We start from the raw sequence: 19,126 nt of genomic DNA, 5'->3' as shown, positions 1-19,126 counted from the left end.
CAATGTAATCATTTTGAACCCCAACCAGTTCTTGTTTAATAAGCGCCCTAACTTCTTGCCAGCTCTGATCCTAGTTCTTGACAAACAACCTGTGTGACCTTGCCCCGCTTTGCTTTATAAGCATCCCCCATTTGGTAGTCCAACAGAACACAATTCAAATGCTTCTTGAATCTGTGTCTCCCGGGCTATGGTCCTAACAAACCCCCGATAAGCACCTCTTTACTTCAATAAGGTCTCTGTTTCTGAAATTTTGGTTAACATACCACATTTCGTTTATCCATTCATCAACTGATGGACATTTGGATGGTTCCACTTTGGGGCTATTATGAATAATGTTGCTATGAACTTTCACAACACTGCTTTTTAAAAAGGTCGCCAGGAGAGGTACAAATTATTATGTATAAAATAAGCTACAAGGATATATTGTACAACACGGGGAATATAGCCAGTATTTTATAATAACTGTAAATGGAACATAACCTTTAAGAACTGTGAATCACTATATTGTACACCTGTAACGTATAATATTGTATATCAACTGTACTTCAGTTAGAAATTAATTAATTTTAATAAATAAATAAATAAAAGGTCGCCAGTGACCTCCACGCTGTTAAACCCAATCGACACTTCTCTGCTTCTTATACAACCACCCAGGAGCATTTGACACAAAGACCCAGCTGTCCGCAAAAGACTCTCTCCTCTCTGGGTTTATGTCTCAGCACATTTTCATTATTTTCTTCCTACATCTCTGCCTACTTCTCTTTCTCCACTTGTGACCCTCTCCCACCCATTGTCCCCATTGCAGGGAGGGACTGTTTCCTGTGTGAATCAGATCCCCTCACCTCCCTGCTAGAAACCATTCACTGGCTTCCTGTTGATCTGAGACCGAAATCCATAAACTCTTCAACATGGCGTCTGAGGGCTGCATGATCCAGCTCTGGTTTCCTCTCCACTTCATTGGCGTCACCCTCTCTTCACCCTGCTCCAGTTGTGCGAGGTTTTTGCTTGTTTGTATTTTAATTCCTCCTATGCACTGAACTCATTCTCACCTCAGGGCCTTTGCCTGTGGTGTTTGCTTGGTGACAAATGCACTTCCATATTTTTCCCTGTGGCTCACTACTTTTCATTCTTTAGGTCTCAACTATAAAGGTTCACAGTCACAGAAGGTTCTCTAACCGCTGTATGGAGTGGGAATATCTGCCTTGGATATGCCTTAACTCAGCACTTCCCAGCCCTTGTTTTAAGAATTTGCTAGGCAGAGCAATTCTCAGAGCTCCCTGAGGGTCTGTTTCTCACACTGTAATCCTCAGTTTGGCTCAAATAAAATTCACTTTTTTCTCTTAAAAAAAAAAAATAATTTGCTTTCTTGGTGTGCCTGTGGGTAACTCGCTGTGCATTTGTGTGTTCATCTATTTACCCTTGTGTGTCTGTCTTTGACATTGGACTATATTATTCTCAGGGCCTATCCTTTAATAGATGCTCAATAAATATTTGTTGAATGAAATGAAGAAATAAATTACATGGAAAATAGTCAATTAGGATCAAATGAAATAACAGAAGGGATCTGAACATATTTGGCAAACTCTGCAGGGCTATAAAAATATAATAGATGACTGCCATTATGTAATATATACATAATCACTGCCGTTTGTTTCATAGGAAAAGGAATTATGTCAAAAGGTAAGAATATGGATTTCAGGACTTGGCATTCCCCATTTCCTGACCTCATATTACATTCTGACAACTCTGACCAGTGGGCATTTAGCTGTCCCCATGGGGATATTTCAGGACTCCAGGCTGCACTCATCATGGTTCCTCTACTTGGAGTAGACATTCTCCTTTTCTTCATCTAGAAAAGGCCTTTCATCATTCCTTGTTCTTGAAAAATTTGTGCTGTGCCCTGCTTGATCCCTCAACATCCTCAGAGGGGATTAGCTCCTCCCCTCTTCCTTCCCTGTGTCATTTTCACTTTGACTATTTCATGCAGAATGTACTGTTGATACATCTGTCCTCACTGGACTCTGAGCTGGATGACAGCACAGGCCATGCTTACTTCATTTCTGATCCCATCCATTCATCAATCAAGTCACTGACTGAGCATCTATTATGTGCTAAGCCGTGAAGCCTGGAGCGGAGTACAGAGGCTGCCACGTAGTGAAACCTCAACGCATACTTGAGGAGACTGGAAGGAAGGAGCCTGCTTGGATCCTTGTTCTTTTGATCCAATCTCACCAGATGGGACTGAATTGAGAAGGGAGGGAAGAGAAAGCTCCTAGAAAACATACTAAGACTAGACACCACGGAGTCAGGTCAGCAGCTCCCAGTTAAGTTCAAAGAAATCCTTGTCTTGTACCCAATGAGCCCATAGCACAAAGAGAGAGTGAGCAATCGGTCTCTATGCAGACCTGCTACCTGAAAGGTCCTGACTTGCGTTTGCTTTTGCCGCTGGGCACTAGGAACAGAGGGGAGAACACGCTCACCCCAAGAGGAGGACAGCAGTGAAAATAGGCCCCCTATGCTGGCCCGGTCCCTTTCCTCACCTTCACTGAGCACTTAAGTCCTCCACCCTCCCTTACAGGGGAGTGACGAGCGGGCTGAAAGAAAGGGCAAGAGCAGCTTTCTTCCTACGATTTGTGAAAGGTCCGAGTTCCTACAGCATGTGTCACACAGTATGGACCAAGTTGGCTAGGCAAGGACAGGGGTAAATGGCTCTCCTTTCTGCTAGTATCCTCTCGAGCAAGTTTTAAAAGGATGGATCACTTTTTAAATGGAGTTTCATGTTTTAAGGGTGAAGGGATGAAGCAGTTGTATTAAAATTGTACATTAGTCAGGACTTTATGCGTAATTTCAAGAAATGTTGAAAAAAAATTAATGCCGGGGCATATGCTCAAGGTAAGAAGATAGAAACCCAGCCTGATATAGATCACTAGTAAATCAAGCATGCTGAAATATGGAAGGCACAATGCATTTATACATTTTTCAAAATTCTCGCTTCTCAACAGAACCTTTGCCTTAAAGGGCTCTATGTCATTTTAGGGCACTTGACTTGAAGTTTACAAAATGACTCATTTAAAGAATATGAGGTCCCCTGCCTGCCCCACCCTCACCCCGTCTCCTACAGCTGTCACTTACCGTGAGTTCTTTGCTTTTAGTGAAAGGCCACCAGCCCCGCACACGCTTTTGCTGGAATATGGATATCTTGCTCTCCTCACTTGCATTTTCAAACTTGGTGAGATCACAGTCTTTGGCAGCCTTAGCTGCTCGGGGAAAACTATTGAGGTTCATCTCCAGGGAGCCTGTGAAGAGATGTCCTTAACAGTTATAGAAGGGCTTGAAAATCCATCATCATCCTCATTCACCCACTCATTCATCCATCCACTCACTGGTCATTCAGTCAGGACCACATGGGATCCACAGGCATGTGCCAGGTACTGAGGGCACAAATATGACCAAGACATGTTTGGTGCATTTAAAGCATTAGTAATAGGGCAGCAGGTAGAAGACAAGGGCAGAGCTACCATATGTAACTTTCAAGCCTTAGTTTCCGGTATCATCTGTTGGGCCTCTTCTCTGCTCCCTGAGCGTGATCTGGGTTACGTGTCTATCCTTTGAGCTGTTCCCTGCCTTAGCACAGACAGCCTGTAAGAACCTCCTCCCCCGACCATACCTCTGTCTCTGAGCCCACTAAACTGCAGGTTGGGGACTCAGTCTTACCGTCTTGGTAGCTGCTCTCCAGTACCATCGTGGGCTCTCAACAATGTTTTCTCTTTTTAAAACTGTTTTATACATTTTAAATGTTGCTCTCCATTTACAGTTATTACAAAATAGTGGCTGTATTCCCTGTGTTGTATGATACCTCCTTGAGCCTATCTCATACCCAGTAGTTTGTACCTCCCTCTCCCCTACCCCTGTCTTGCCTCTCTCCCCGTCCTTCTGCCCACTGGTAACCAGTAGTTTGTTCTCTGTCACCTGTGAGTCTGCTTCTTTTTTGTTGTATTCACTAGTTTTCAACAGTGTATTTTCAATGAGTGAATATAAGCCAGAGTAAGATAATGCCACGAGAATGTTCTATTTCTCTCTCCTTAATAACCTTTCCTTATTTCGAAAGTGATATATGTTCACTGTGAACATTTAGAGCATGCACATTAGCAAAAAATAGAAATCTTTTTTTCTATTATTTTTCCACCTCCCAAAAGTTGACGACTGTCCTACTTATTAGTTCATATCCTTATATCAGTCTTTCTGTCTCTTTGGCTATCTCTGACTATCTCTTTCTCCTATAAAAATAAACATATTTTTTACCGAAAGGGGATTTTTTTCCTATACACTTTTTTTCACTTAATGCACAACTATCCAACTCATTAAATATTCTAATATTTTAATGGCTGCAGGGTTATCACTTATTGAGTGCTTACTATGTCTGAAGCACTGTCCTTCGTTTTTAAATTATATTATCACATTTACAGCTCCCCTCTGAGGTTGTAATATTATTATCCCCATTTTACAGCTGAGGAAAACTGAGGTACAGAGGAGACCAGTAATTAGCTCAAAACTTAATAGCTTCTTAGTAGTAAAGCAAAGGTCAATTTTAGTCTGTTTGAATAAGTATCTTCCACCATAGGGATGCACTGTAACTTACTGAGTCAATCCCCTATTAAGGGCTATTTGGAGTGTTTCAATATTTTGCTATCAAAATTATTAAATAGCATTGAAATTACTATCCCTGGAGCTAACTCAGACTAAGTTCTCCAAAAGCTGGGACAAAACCCTCAACATTAATACGAGCTTGAGGAAGCCACTGGCTTACCCAGAAAATCATCTGAAGACAGCCTTTCAAAATCCCAAACCTGAAGCACCAACACAGCTGGCGTCTTACACTCCATCTTCTCTAAGGAAAAGATGTTCTCCCTCTTGGTAATGACCATTTGCTTCTCTGCTGGGAGATACTGAAATGGAAATAGAAAGCGCCAGTTGAAGTTCCCCTCTCCAGTCAGAGAGTTGTAATGCACGTCTGTTTCCTGCTTGTCATCTTCCAAACCCTTTAACCACCTGAATAAAGACAGAAAAAGAATTAAACACTCAGGGCACATTATTCAGGCATCAGTATAATCAAGAGCGATTTAACTAGTTTCATTGTGGTCACAGGTCCATGGTTTTAAAATTATGATATAGTTAGATTTAGATGAAAGCTTCCATTGAATCCGAAAGAGATAAATAGGGATCAAAGGGTCGGAAACTGAAACAAGACTCTCGGTCTAAGTCAGGTTGGGGAATTGTCTTCAGTTCTTGGGTAGATCTGAAGCCGCACTCAGTAAAAAGGGAGAAGTCAGGAAATATGAAATGAAAGTGTAACCTGAGTTTCCTCTCACCTTGGGCGACCTCTTTATAACACGTACCATTTCTGCACCCACTACATTACATTGCTACCTTACATAGGTAAATTACCTAACCTCTCTGTGCCTTTGTTTCATCTGGAAAATGGAAGCAATGACAATATCTAGTTCATAGAAATTCAGAGGAATTATATGAGATAGTATATGTACAGTGCTTTGTGTACTCCAAATGATCTATTATGTTATTTCCTCTTAGTATTATCTGGTCTTTTTCCTCCATGCCAAGTATAAAGTAAGCTACAATGAATACATTTTCCCCTAGTACTTTATCCACAGCTAATTAATTCTTGAGAAAAAAGGTACTTTTAATTCAAACTAATTGATAATGCCAAACCACTTGCTTTCTGAAAGCAGACATCCCTCCCTCCACCCCAACCCACCCTGGGGCAGGGGAGGGTAAATACCCTTCTATTCCCAGAGGAGTGGTACCACTTGGGGTATGGGCACAATTATTTAGCTAAAGATGGTGCTCGGTCAACCAATATATGTGTGGTATCTCTTACGAGGCAAGGAGTGAGCTAGATGCTAGGGGAGTGATGGGAGCAAACAGGGACGGTTCTTGCCTTCATGGAGCTACAGTCATGGAGGGAAGAGGATGGAGGGAGATAGGTGGGATGGCAAAAGTCACCAGTGAGGGATGTGCAAAGGCCCTGTGGAAGAAGAGGTGAGGACACATTCTAAAAAGGGAAAGAAGCTCAGTGTGACTAGAGAGCAGAAGGCAAGGGGGAGTATTGATCCAGCGAGATGAGTCTGGAGACATAGGCAAAGTCTAGTCATGTGTGATATTTTAGGACATATGAGGGATTTGGATCTTTGTCTAGAGAAAATAAAATTAAAAAAAAAAATTAAAGCGTTTGAAGTACAGGACTGATGTGCTCAGACTGTGTCTTGAAAAGATAACTCGTGTTTCAACAATAGAGAACAGATTATTGGAGGCAAGACTGAATAGGGAGAGACCAATTCAGATAGTATTGGTATTTCAGTGACCCTAGCAGGAAATGATGGAGGAAAAGATGATGATGGTGATGTGGTGAGATGAAGAGAATGGACAGTGCTGACAGCTATTTTGGGAGTAAAATGAACAAGACTTAATAGTGTACTAGAAATGGGAGTGTCAGTGAGGAAGGGGGTTTCTTGTTGGGGGAAAACAAAGAGATACCAAAATAAGGCTGAGATGAATTGACTGTTTCTGAGATGAGTTTTATCTGAGGGTACATGTTTAAGTCACATTGTTTCTGATTCTCTACCACTTCACCTCCCTCCCTGATTAGGGGCGAAAAGGAAACCTACAAAGACATTTGTGTTATAGCCAAGATGTAAGAGAGAGATACAAAATATTTAGTTTCCTGAGTCCTAGGTTGGTAAAACTAGCAAACAGGAAGGTATAAAGTTTAGCTTTTGTACTAGGCTTATAATCTTCTTAACACTTAATCTTTCATCAATAGCACTACAGCTCTCTACTTCCTTCTGGTGTAAAGGTATTTTGAATGTCATTCAAAAAGTTTAGGCATCCAATATTTAACTGAAAGAGACGTTTATATAAGACTTCCTCACAAAAATATTTCATAGGATAATCATTCTTAGCAAAATGACCAAATAAGGCAAATATTTGACAAAGAAAGTGACCTTATCTAACAAGGTGAGTAAGATGGACTCCTTTTGTGAGATGGTTAGGGGTTAAAGAGGTGAAGAGAAGGAAAGGGGGTATGGAGTTTGCTGGTGATCTTACCCTTTAACATAAATATCACTTGATTTTTGTCCTGTGAAGATATTCTCATCCTCTAAAATGACATCTTCTGTGTTCCAGATGGTCACTCTCAATTCATACCTGGGATAAGGGAAGGCAGACTTAGGTTGAAGACCTTGGACGCTGAGTCGATTGGTCTCTATGTGATTCTGGTACTGCTTTGAGTCTATAAGCTTCCTCAACTTTACCAAGTTCAAAAATGTCAAGACTTAAGGTCTTCATTCCATCAAAACCAAGTGTCCCAGCTGGAATCGCCAAGAACATGAATTTCTCTGAGCAGATCCTCCTTCCATTAACCGACATTTTTCAGAATGTTGAAACTCAGGGGCTCCTACCATAAAACAGGGGCCACCATTTCAATCCCCACCACTACTATTATCACCACCACTCACCCCCTGCTGTACTTGGCCGGGTGGCAAGTGAGGCATGATTAGCAGGTGTCAGCTGATTAATGTAATGTATCAGACACCAGATCAAATGACATGACCCTTTAGTCCGAGACCTTGGTCTCTTTCCTTGAAGGTGGGGCTGCAGGTTACTTACCCTTTGGGTTTCCTTGGCGAAATGTCAACAGGAGGTCCAGGCTGAGGCATGTCTTTGGGAAACATGTCCACCCACATCTGCAGGCGGCCCTTGTTAAGAAGACATCCTTTAGATTTTTTTTGGGTGGGGGGAGGGGGGCACTATCACATGGACACTGACCGTTCACGTTCCCTTTACTAGTAATGGATATTAGGTACATATAATATAATATAATATAATGTAATGTGATATAATAAGGATATTATCCATATTATATTCAGAATATTTGTTGACAAAGACAGAACTTATATTTTTATTAAAAATTAGAACATATATCAAGAGGAGCGTATATCAAGAGAAGGGGAAGGGTAAGCAAAACCTTATTGCACACCTACTATGTGGTAGACGCAGTGCTATGCACTTGAAAAGCATTGTCTCATTAATTCTTCCAATATCCCCACTAGGTAGATGTTATTATTCCTACTTGGCAGATGAGAAAACGTCTTGCCCATGTTTACACAGGCAACACGTAGCAGAGCCTGGATTCAACCCTTGTCTGCTGACTCTGGAGACCTGCTCTTCTTACCAACCCCTAAGGATTACAAAGATAACACTATCTGTCAGAAGAATCATGCTTCATTGCTTCCAATGTACCTTAGCATCCATTATCTCCATCAGTGTTCACCCCCAGCCACGTTTCTGTGCTACCCATTAAAAAACTAAGGTTCAGAGAAGTCAAAGAAATTATCTGAAGTCCCGTGGCTAATTAGTGGCAGAACAGGGCCTTCCATCCATTGCTTTGGACTCCATACATCAAAATGTACCCTGTTGCAAGGGATGTGAGAGCCCAGGTGGGGAGAAAGTCCAGTGGATTCCATATTCAGGTCTGTTGTATGCATGCTAATTGCTCCGTCAGCTCAGGCAGGAAGGTGAGTGATCAACAAGGGCTGGGATGGTCAGGGGAGATTTTATATGAAGTAAGTGGGGCTTCCAACAGAGTGGGAAGGATTTGTAGGATTTGGGTGAACGAGGGGCTTTGGCTAGGAAAAAAAAAAGAGGATTTCCAGGGGAAGGGGCAATGTAGGCAAAGAGTTAGCATTCGGGAAGAGAAGAACCAATTCAATGGAGGATTATATTCTAGGTCTCTAAAGAGACATTAACATTCACCGTTAACCAAGAAGCTACATCTGACAGGCAAAATGAAGGATACCAGTAACCAAAAGATTTCAAACATCTGGTAGTAAATCTTAGGAAACAGTCATAAGCTTCTACATCTGATAAAAGTTTATCCTTTCAAGACACGCCCTCACACATGCTATCACGAGGTTTATACCCCAGCATTGCTGGGATAGCAGTGTGGGAGTTCCTGCCCCATTATAGTCAAGCCCACGTGCTTTGCCCAGACTACACAGAGAGTGAGTCCAGAGCTGGGACAGAACTAGGGACTCACACTGCCTGGGTTAAATCCCACCTCTACTTATTACCAGCTGAGTAACTTTGAGCAAGTTACTTAAACTCTCTGAACCTCAATTTCTTCATCTTAAAAGTAAGGATTATAATAATTTCATCGTGAGGCTGTATTAAGAAATAAGCGTGAGGTGACACACACACCGGTTTGTCTAGGAAAATCATGGTGTGTGCCCCTTGTATCAGCTTAATTATTAATAGTGCCTTCTTTCACTCTCAAAATGGCCATAATTTGGATAACTAAATCTATGGCCATCCTAATTAGGTGAGATAATTTCTGTAAAGGGCCTACGACATAAAAGCCTCTTAATAAACTTGTCTTCTCCTCCCTTCTAACTCAGAAGCCAGATCTCTAGTTATCTTTTCCACACAGCTTGTTTTGCCAGTTCTTCAAGGTAAGCCTCCATCTATTGCTTCTTTGGGAAAACTAGTGGGCTGTGTGGTTACTGATAGATTTTTGGACAAGGTCTTGGGCACATCAGATGAGTTTTGAAGTTTCTCAAATGTCAGGATTCTTCAGAAAGAACGTGATAACTCAAATCATAAAAGGGAAAGAGCACTAAATCCTACTCTGATTTTAGGGCAGAGTTTCTCAATCTCAACATTCGTTTGGGGCTGAATAATTCTTTGTTGTGGAGGGCTTCCCAGTACAGAATAGGACGTTTAGCAGCATCTCTGTCCCTTCCCACTAGATGCCAATATCACCCCTACCCACGTGAGACAACCAAAAATATATGAGACATTGCTAAACATCCAGGGCAGGAGGGGCAAAATTGTCCCTGGTTGAGAACCATTATTATACAGCACACAAGAGTAACTTGCAGGGGAAAAGTCATTCTCTTCGGGGATGAACACTCTTATGGGGGCCAGAACTGTCTTGGCCACTACCTGCTCCATTCCTGGCTTATCCCTGTGGTACAGTGGCCGAGTTTCTACGTGCTCAGGAACCAGCCTACACCCAACCTCCGGGATATCCTCCCAAGAGTGTAAAACGCTGAGGGCCAAGTGTTCGTACGACTCCACCGTCTCATCTGCATGGAAGAGAGAAAAATAAAGAGACTTGTCAGATGTGTTCCTGTAAGGTGATAGTCATGGGCTGTCAGATACGTTTTCAAACACTCCCTTAAAGGTTCATTTAAATATACCAAGGAACCGAGAGAGAGAAAAGGCAGTGAAAGAGAAAAAGGACGAGAGAATGGAAAGAGGTAGGAGTAGAGTGGTGGGAAGAGGAAAGAGATTGAAAGTTAAGAGAGCCAACCTATCTACAAAACTGAAACAGACTCACAGACCTAGAGATCAGACTTGTGGTTGCCAAGGGGGAGGGAGAGGAAGGGACTGGGAGTTTGGGGCTGGTAGATGCACACTATTACATTTAGAATGGATAAACGACAAGGGCCTACTGTATAGCACAGGGAACTACAGCCAATCTCCTGGGACAAACCATAATGGAAAAGAATACTTTTTAAAAAAAGAATGTATATATGTGTATAACTGAGTCACTTTGCTGTACAGCACAGATTTGCACATCATTGTAAATCAACGATACTTCAGTTAAAATAAAAATTAATTAAAAGAAAGTTAAGAGAGTGGGAAATGAGATGGGTTGACCAAAAGATCCAGAGCTCAGTCAGAGACTTGGAGTACTGGACTCCCTTCACCCCTTGAATCAGACTCCTTCAGAGTCTATGAATCACAAACTTGGCTGCAAGGGACGAGAGAGGGTATGTTTCCTGGAGACATAAAACTGTTTGCTAACACCACAGTGGGAGAGGGCCTGGAGAACCAGTGTGACCCTAAGCAACGTGGTGAAACAGCCACAATACGTGCCCATCGATATCTCTTGACTTTTCTCATCATTGCTTGGGATCTCCCGTCTACCAACACTTACTCCAGAAAAGATTCTCTGATCTATCGTTTTACCAAAAAAGGTAATTCATGACAAAAACTGCCAGTAGAAACGATACTCACAAAATAAGGCAAAAATTGTTGAAAGAATAAAATCTTCTTGAACAAAGTTTAGAAGGGCCAAATTCGACATAGGAAAGTTGAACCAGGTTTAACCAGAAAAAGGCTACCAAAAGAATCTCCCAACAGCAGTCATTACAATCAGTAAAAGTCAATAGGGATGAACAAGTAATCAATGAATTAAATCTTTGTCAAAAAGTTTCATCAGTCAAGAACTGATCTTAATGAATATAATTTCAGATTTTTGGTGGGCAAGTAAATTGGTTAATCATGAAATGTAGAATACTGACCAAGGGACTAAAGGGGCTTCATAGAGTACATTACAAAAAAGTATTTTTCTCACAGAAATTCATCAATATCATTAATACACTAAATGTCAATAACTCTGCATGCATGAACCTCTAAGAAGTTCTTGGGGCCAAAACAATAAGGTAAAAAGAAATCTTGGCATTGAAGTGGTGGGATCAACATAGTGTCAAAACACCCTGTAGCATGTACTTAATCGGGCTTTTTGCATCAGGAGCACTGAACCATATATAGGTAATTTTTAAGCATCAAATGGACAGGTGTGACAGTACAGAAATTGTTCTATATCCTTAAAGTAAAGGTGGCTTTTTTTTCTTATCCTAAATTTATGAAAGGCTCTCTGGGATATTCCTGGTACGTCCTATGTTGCTCGTATGGAAAAATCTGTTTCTTGGTGTTGAAACAGGAGATTGGTTGGTATAACACTTATGGGGGTAATTTGAGTTGTGTCCAGTGATTTATTTTATGTAATATTAATTTTAAGGTATTGTCTATCTTCTGACACAACAATTCTACTTATATGATATGTACTGTAGACACATCAGAAATATGCAAAAATATGTGTAAGGATGTTCGTGGTAGCATTAAGTGTCACTACAAAAATGGACACAATGGAAATAAATGTCACAGCCATAAAATAGAATATTATCAAGGATTGTTTCAAAGAACAGAGAATTGTCATAATCTATTGGAAATAGAAAATGCAGAGTACAAAACTATAGATATGGTACATTTAAAATTATGTAAAAATGTGCCAAATTGCACACACACTGTACAAAATTTATATTTCTGTAAAGAAATATACCAGCACGCACCATGGTTATCTCTGAATTTGAGAATTAAGAGTGATTTTCATCCTCCTCCTTACTTTTCCATATTTTCTATTGTGAGCATGCATTAATTTTACAATAAATGAGCATTATCTTCAGTCACCAATACCACTGAAAGCAGGCTTTTCAAAAGAAGAGCCATGTCAGTGGGATACATTGGGGGAGTTACCTGTGTCCTCCTCGGTGAAGACTGTTTTTCCAGAAAAGACCTGGTTTCCTATCTGTATTTTCCCAGGGCAAAAGTAGGGGCCATCCAGCTTGTTGTCTTTGCAGAGCTTGGTGAGGATTTCGGTGGGTTTGGACGTGTCTCTCCAGGCATTATATCCTTCTCTGAAAAGTGGAGGAGGGACAGAGGGTGAGGTCCAGCCTCCCTGGGAGCCACATCTGAGGTCCCGGTAAAAAGGACCACCTAAGGATGATCTGTGTTAATCCTTCAGATTTAACTTCACCTTCTACATGCTTGGGGCTAGTGTTTTCATTTTATCATCTTCTCTCTCTTCTGGTCAATACCTCTGCATATGTATGCTTGTACAAAAGGCAGAACTTCTGAGTAGCTTGACATAAACATTCCTTACAGGTAGTTTTGGATATTTTTTTAAAGGAATGCATCCTTTAAAAAAAATCTGAAGTGAAATTCACATAACAAAATTGACTATTATAAAGTTGACCAATTTGATGGCCTTTAGTACTTTCACAGTGTTGTGCCACCACCACCTCTATCTAGTTCCAAAAAATTGTCATCACCCCGAAAGAAAACCCTCTACCCATTAAGCAATTACTCCTCACTGCCCCTACCCCACCCAGCCTCTGGCAGTCACCAATCTGCTTTCTGTCTCTGTGGATTTCTTTGCAGGTAGTTTTTGTTTAGTTTGTTCTGTCCCTAGCAGAATAGCTATTTGGCTGCTACTTATTCTAAGAAGAAAGCCTAGCTCATCCTTCCAATTTCTCTGCTTCTTTCCTCCCTTCTCCTCTGCCAACTCATGTCACAGGCAGGAAGTCTTGATGTGCCGTTTCTCTAATCAGTTATTTCCTAGTGGTGAGTTTCTAAATCTTTTCAACCCCTTCTTCCCTTAAAAAACTAGCTGTTTGGTTAAAAATTATTAACTTGCAATGAGATGCTCCCTAGGAACCATGACCAAGATAAGCCTGGATTTCTCTGCTCCCTGGGATGCGGGATTCATCAGAATTTAATTTGTTTAAGCATTGAAATAAACCAAAACATGGCTATAAAGCAGTTTTCCTACACTGGGCCAGAGATATGAGGATCATGAAAAGACTCCAAGCCACCCCCAGAGCCATACATAGGCCTCCCCAGAAATAAGTGCTCTTGTTTATTTTTAAAACTTCAGAGAACAACTTCCCTGACTAAATTATCCTGGTCCCTGCTAGTTCTACTGTCAGGAAATTCTCCTGAACAAAAGATCCACCATGTTTGCTTGTGGCTTCCTTTACTGACTTCAGAGTGAGCACAGCTAATCATTCTCTGCATGGTACCCTCTCAGGTACTTGAGAATGATGTAAATACACCAGGAGGCTTATAAATTCACTACAGTCCCAAAACTGAACCGGCCTTCTAGGCTCAGAGAAGAACAGGCCAGCAGTAGAGACTTGTCTGAAAAATCATGCCATGGAGGAAATAGATGCTCAGACTGTGTTAATGAGAGTGTAAATTGGTCCAACCCTTCTGGAGAGCCATTTGGACATATATATTAAAAGTCTTTAAAGTGTGCATTCCTTTTAATGGAATAAATCCATATCTATAGATGAACACTGAATGAATTATCAGAAAGGTTTGCAATGGCTTTTGTATGGGAATGTGCATGGCAGCAATATTTCTAATGGAATAAGAAAGAAAAATATAAATGCCCTGAAATTCAGGAAGGGAAATTGGTTATATCATTTGATAGTAAATTTATATAATGGAACACCACTATTAAAATAATGACTTTGAAGAATATTTAATGACATCATAAAATGCTTATAAGGGTATAAGTCCAACAAGAAGCTTACAAAATTGCATGGACAGTGTGAGTCCAACTTTGGGGGAAATAGAATAGAAAAAAATACTAAAAGGAAATACATACACATTTTTTAATGTAAATTTCATCTCTGGATAAAATATCTTGAGCATCATTTTGTACTTTCCGTATGTCCTAAATTTTCTGCAAGGACTATATATTACTTTATATTCAGAAGAAATATTTCTAAAATTATACCATGGAAATCTAATGCATGCTTTTATATTTTCCTAGCTGATATTTGTAAGAGTTTTCTTCTTAAGATATTAAATATATCATACTTTAAAAAATAAAGCTGGTCTCTGTTGCTCTATGTCTCATTTCAAATTGAACATTAAGGGAATGTAGTATTTTGATCGTAACTCAGCCAATATTAGAGGCCTACTGCTATTTTCGTCTTTTATGAAATTTTTGTCACCAAGAAAGGCAGGATTACATTTTTTCCTTCCAGATTGAGTTGGTGTAGTGTATTCTTGGTTATTAAAATACTCATAGCTTTGGGACTTTGAAATAGTAAATATTCGTGGTGTGTGAAAAAGCATGATACATAACTGTATGATCTTAATTACATAAAAATGGACACTTAGTCGTGTAGATACAAAAACAAGACCTAGAAGGACATATCAAATGGTAAACTGCTGGTGATTATGGATGACTTTGTTTTTTGCTCCTTGTGTTTTTGGTTTCCTATTATGCACAGGTTAGCTTTTAAGAAATAAATGTTATTTTAAAAGGCTTAATAAAAGTAAAAATAAAGCAGATAATTTATATTTTAAAATTAATCAGAATTCAAAAATCTTTGTAAAGAGTGAGAGCTGGACCCACTTTTCCCACCTGTGTAAGATGGGGATAACACCTTAATGGGTTTTGAGAGAATTGAACGAGATACTCCATGTAAAGTGCATGGTATATTGTAAGCACTCCTGAGTGTTTGTTGTAATTAACTAGGATATTGGCATTTGTATTATATTAGTCATTCTTCTAGCATCATTCCCCACTGGGAACTCTGTCCACCAGGCCCAGCTGATCGAATGAACAAATACAATTCAGCTCTTGACTCTTGAAGAACCTGCCCTGGGTTCTAAATCAGTTTTGCTTCCCCAGCCCCAAGTACCCTCAAGTGCAGTGAGCAGTTTCCCCAAACTAGCCCTGCTGACATGGAGCACATCTGAGATATTAAATCTGGGCCTTGGCTGGCCTTCCCAGCACATGCGCTGCAGCCTCAGAACACCAACAGTGTCTCCATGGGAGGAATAACTTACATCTCATATTGATTCTGCAAGCCACAGATGGCTCGGTGTTTGCTGTAGAAGCGGTTCTCCAGGTCAATCCTTGTCTCACCAATGAGGTCATCCATCCCGATCATGTCATGGTCATAGATCAGCACAGAGAGCAAGGACTCCTTTGGGAATGTGGCCTGGATCTCAAATGACCTGCCATCCAAGCAGAGGTTTAGGAATCAACAGCATTTGGTGATACAGAGAACTTTTCCCTGCTTCACTTTTAGCCCACCTACAGTCCATATGAATTCACTAAACACTCAACAAACCAGTTACTACTTAATGGGTGTTTATGTGGTTTAATTTTTCATTGAGATGCAACCAATTTCCAACTCTTTTGTCAGTTTTCCAGTAGCCAATCATCTCCTCTTTTATGGACCATGCCTTGTAGTCTTCAACTAGGGTGACAGCAAGAGGGAGAGGAAAGTCTTAGATTTTGGTCTCAAACAGGACTGATTTCTAATCTGGATTTTGAATCAGCCACTGCCCGGTTGTAATACGTCGGGAAAGTTATTTCATCCCTCTCAGCCTCTTTATGTGTAAATGGGGATAAATATGTCTTCTTTATAATATAGCAGAGTGGTTAAATGTGATAGTGTTTGTATAAACACAGATTTTACTTCCAGGCATTCAACCTGGTACCCAATAATTTACCATTCCCTTTCTCCTCCATTGTTGCTTCATCAGGGAATACCAGCTGGGTTTATTTGAAATGAAAATCCTATTGACAATGGAAAATCATTAGAACATAGACTTGCAGGACTGGAATGCTGTCTCTACAAGATTATTTTGAGCCCCTTGAGAACAGAGACCTCTTCATCTCCACATTACTGGAGGCTGCACTTCACCCGCAGAGAGTAGACACGATAAATGTTTCCTTGAACTGTAAGGGATCTCAGAAATCACCATATCCAATCGCTTCATTTTACAGATAAGGAAACTGAAATCCAGAGAACACAAGGGACTTGCCCAGGATCCTAAATCAGGTCAAACTGGGATAAGTACCAGTTTCCTAACTCCTGGTACTGTTCTCTTTCCACAATCTCACCCCAGTCAGTGTTGAAAGGAATAGCAATGCTGTCGGATTTCCTGTGACAATGCATTATCCGTGCTACTGAGCGTTAGAGAAGATAACTAAGAATTAAATTGGGAGTGAAAGCCTGCATTTTCGGGAAATGTGTTCTTGAAAACAAAATCAAGGATACACCAGTGTTTCTCCAGTTGTTCCTGTCTCTGCCCTGGGACAAGGTGGGGAGGCTGGTCTGGGAACAAGGGACAGAGAGGATGCGCAGAGGAGGGGAGAATAGAGGACCCATTATTTCTCTGCCTGTCCTCAGGCCTGTCTGGGCTGCTGCCGTCACCGTCAGGTCCACTCTCACTCTCCAGGTTGCTAGGGACAGCAATCACAGCACAGCCTGGAGCCAATTAGCCCTCCTCAGAGAGAAAGAAGCAGAGATGCTGGACAGCTCCAGTGCCTGTAACTGACTGAGGCTGGCAGTTCTTGCAGGCCAGGGATACAGCTATGCAAAAAAGAAATTCGTTTCTTCCACCTGAAGACGCAGTACTGCCTCTCTGGGGCTCCAAGATTTGGATTTGAAACTGTAACTGATATTCTAGAGGCATCTCACAAGAAAGCCCCCAGCCACCTCTGAGCTTGGCCATCACCAAGCTGCTGCCACCAAGGAAGGATTTATTAAGTGCTTAACTGCCCCCGGCAACCATGACAGAGGACAGAGGGCTCAACTGTTCTGGTCCATCTCCCAGAGTTGTGTGCTATGTGCTCACAGGTTCACCTCTCCTGAATTTTCATTAGCGCTGCCTTAGAAAAACTACCAAAAACAGCTCACCATGGTTGGACTTCCAGTCATTCGGGGATAAACTAGGCTTATACCAACATGTGTGTGTCATTGAGATAGGATCCCTAGAAACAGCACTGGTGTGAGAAAAGAGAATGCATCCTGAAATGGGTGAAAACTGAGCCTTGTAGAAACATTCAGTACCGAAAGCTTCAGAGCAAAGATGTCTCACTGTTTCTTTGCCCATTCATTCATTCTTTTATTGATTCACTTGTTCATTTGACATTTATGAGATATCCATTATGTGCCAGGCACTGTGGTTATTAAGAACATGAGGAACGACCAACTCTGACCAATCTTCAGACATGTAGCCCCTCAGGATGATGGGGTCCCATGAAATCCCACTGAAAACTGACTGAAGGGTAGTTTGTCAATCTGTTTGTTCATTTGCTCATCCTACAAATATTTAAAGAGCATCTGCTCTGTGCCACACCCTGTCCTAGGTGCTGGGGATGCAGCATTGAACAGACTAGACCAAGTCCCTGCACGAATGGAGCTTACATTCTAGCGGGGAGATGGGAGACAGACATAAACACACCAATTCATGTCACAGGTTATGAAGAAAAGTAAAGCAGACCAGGGCCCAGGGCATCAGGGGTGGAGCCTGTGATATCCTCCTATGGGGAGGTCTCAAAGAGGAGTTCCCCAGGCCCCAGGTCGGGGATGAGAGCCCTCCACTCTCCCTGCTGGAACACAGATTGAGCCAACAATGTCTGTCCCTGAGTAACAATTAAATATACATCCAACAAAGTATCCACACCAGGTGGGCTTCTGGAAGAGGCTCTGAAGTGCCAGAGGCAGGAGGGACTATTCCATCACCCTCTTCTTTTGCTTACCACAGCCATAAACGGAGGCTATAAAGCCAGTCTAATTCATGGCACTGTGGTGAGAGCAGCTCATAAAACGTGACTGCAAAGCACTTGACAAAATGAAGTGCTGGTTACGTAAACAGCAGGTAATGATAAAGGTCAACTCCCGCTCGGGGAAGCAAGGGCGTGTCTGTTAAATCACTCTCTTTCATCTGAACAGGCAAGATGGTTTATTGCCTTATTTCCTTGGGAGCAATGAAATGTAAGAAGCTGGTGCTGATCAAATGTCAGAGGGTCCAAAGCGATCACAAATGTGTAAATGAATCTAAATGAGGTGGATAAGGATTTCATCCCAGGCTCCTTGTCACTCCGGAAAAAAAGACATTAAATACACATAAGATGTGTGCATTGCTAAAATGATTTTCAAGAGAGAGCAGAAGGAAGCTAATGAGCTTTGAGTATCTACTATGCACTATCATAGACAACATGCTAGGTGCTTGTCATATTTAATCTTCTAAAGGCGTCTGAGAGTCAAGTATCACTGCTGTTGTTTTACAGATGAGAAAAACTAGGACCAGAGAGGTTAAGCTGTCTGCATAAAGGTACTCAGCCTGTATGTGGCAGAGTGAAACCCAGGTCTGCTTGACTCCAGAGTTATTGGCAGTCGAGAGCACAAACCCAAGCAGGGAACATAAATGTGTGACATACCCTTTTAGAAGATAAATGGGGTGGTAGGGTTGCTGTGAACTGGAGAATGCCTGGTTCACCTAAACATAACACAAGTGCGATGCATTGTAAACACTTTGCAGGAAAACAAAACACAGGTGGGGGGTGCAGTTCCACTTTTTGACCGCAGGGGTCACCTCAAATGAACTGCAAGATGATATGATGGAAAAATCTCTTTGGTAGAAGACAAAAGACCAAACATCTGGC

The 19,126-nt window shown here is 41.3% G+C and overlaps 1 protein-coding gene across 1 annotated transcript in view; it reads right to left on the bottom strand.

Annotated features, from left to right (window-relative positions):
* FER1L6 (fer-1 like family member 6) overlaps nucleotides 1–19,126 on the bottom strand; it is a 146,660-nt gene that overhangs the window by 9,205 nt on the left and 118,329 nt on the right. Inside the window, exons 33-39 of the mRNA XM_060127378.1 lie at nucleotides 15,511–15,681; nucleotides 12,400–12,560; nucleotides 10,018–10,160; nucleotides 7,684–7,772; nucleotides 7,123–7,221; nucleotides 4,808–5,049; nucleotides 3,133–3,296 (exon numbers count right to left, since the gene is read on the bottom strand). Of these exons, the coding sequence (XP_059983361.1) occupies nucleotides 3,133–3,296; nucleotides 4,808–5,049; nucleotides 7,123–7,221; nucleotides 7,684–7,772; nucleotides 10,018–10,160; nucleotides 12,400–12,560; nucleotides 15,511–15,681 (1,069 nt within the window). The remainder of the gene's footprint in view (nucleotides 1–3,132; nucleotides 3,297–4,807; nucleotides 5,050–7,122; nucleotides 7,222–7,683; nucleotides 7,773–10,017; nucleotides 10,161–12,399; nucleotides 12,561–15,510; nucleotides 15,682–19,126) is intronic.

This window comes from Lagenorhynchus albirostris, chromosome 17, assembly GCF_949774975.1.
Source record: "Lagenorhynchus albirostris chromosome 17, mLagAlb1.1, whole genome shotgun sequence".
NCBI lineage: Eukaryota > Metazoa > Chordata > Mammalia > Artiodactyla > Delphinidae > Lagenorhynchus > Lagenorhynchus albirostris.
Note: the sequence above shows the minus strand (reverse complement) of the source record. Positions and strands in the feature narration are given on the sequence as shown.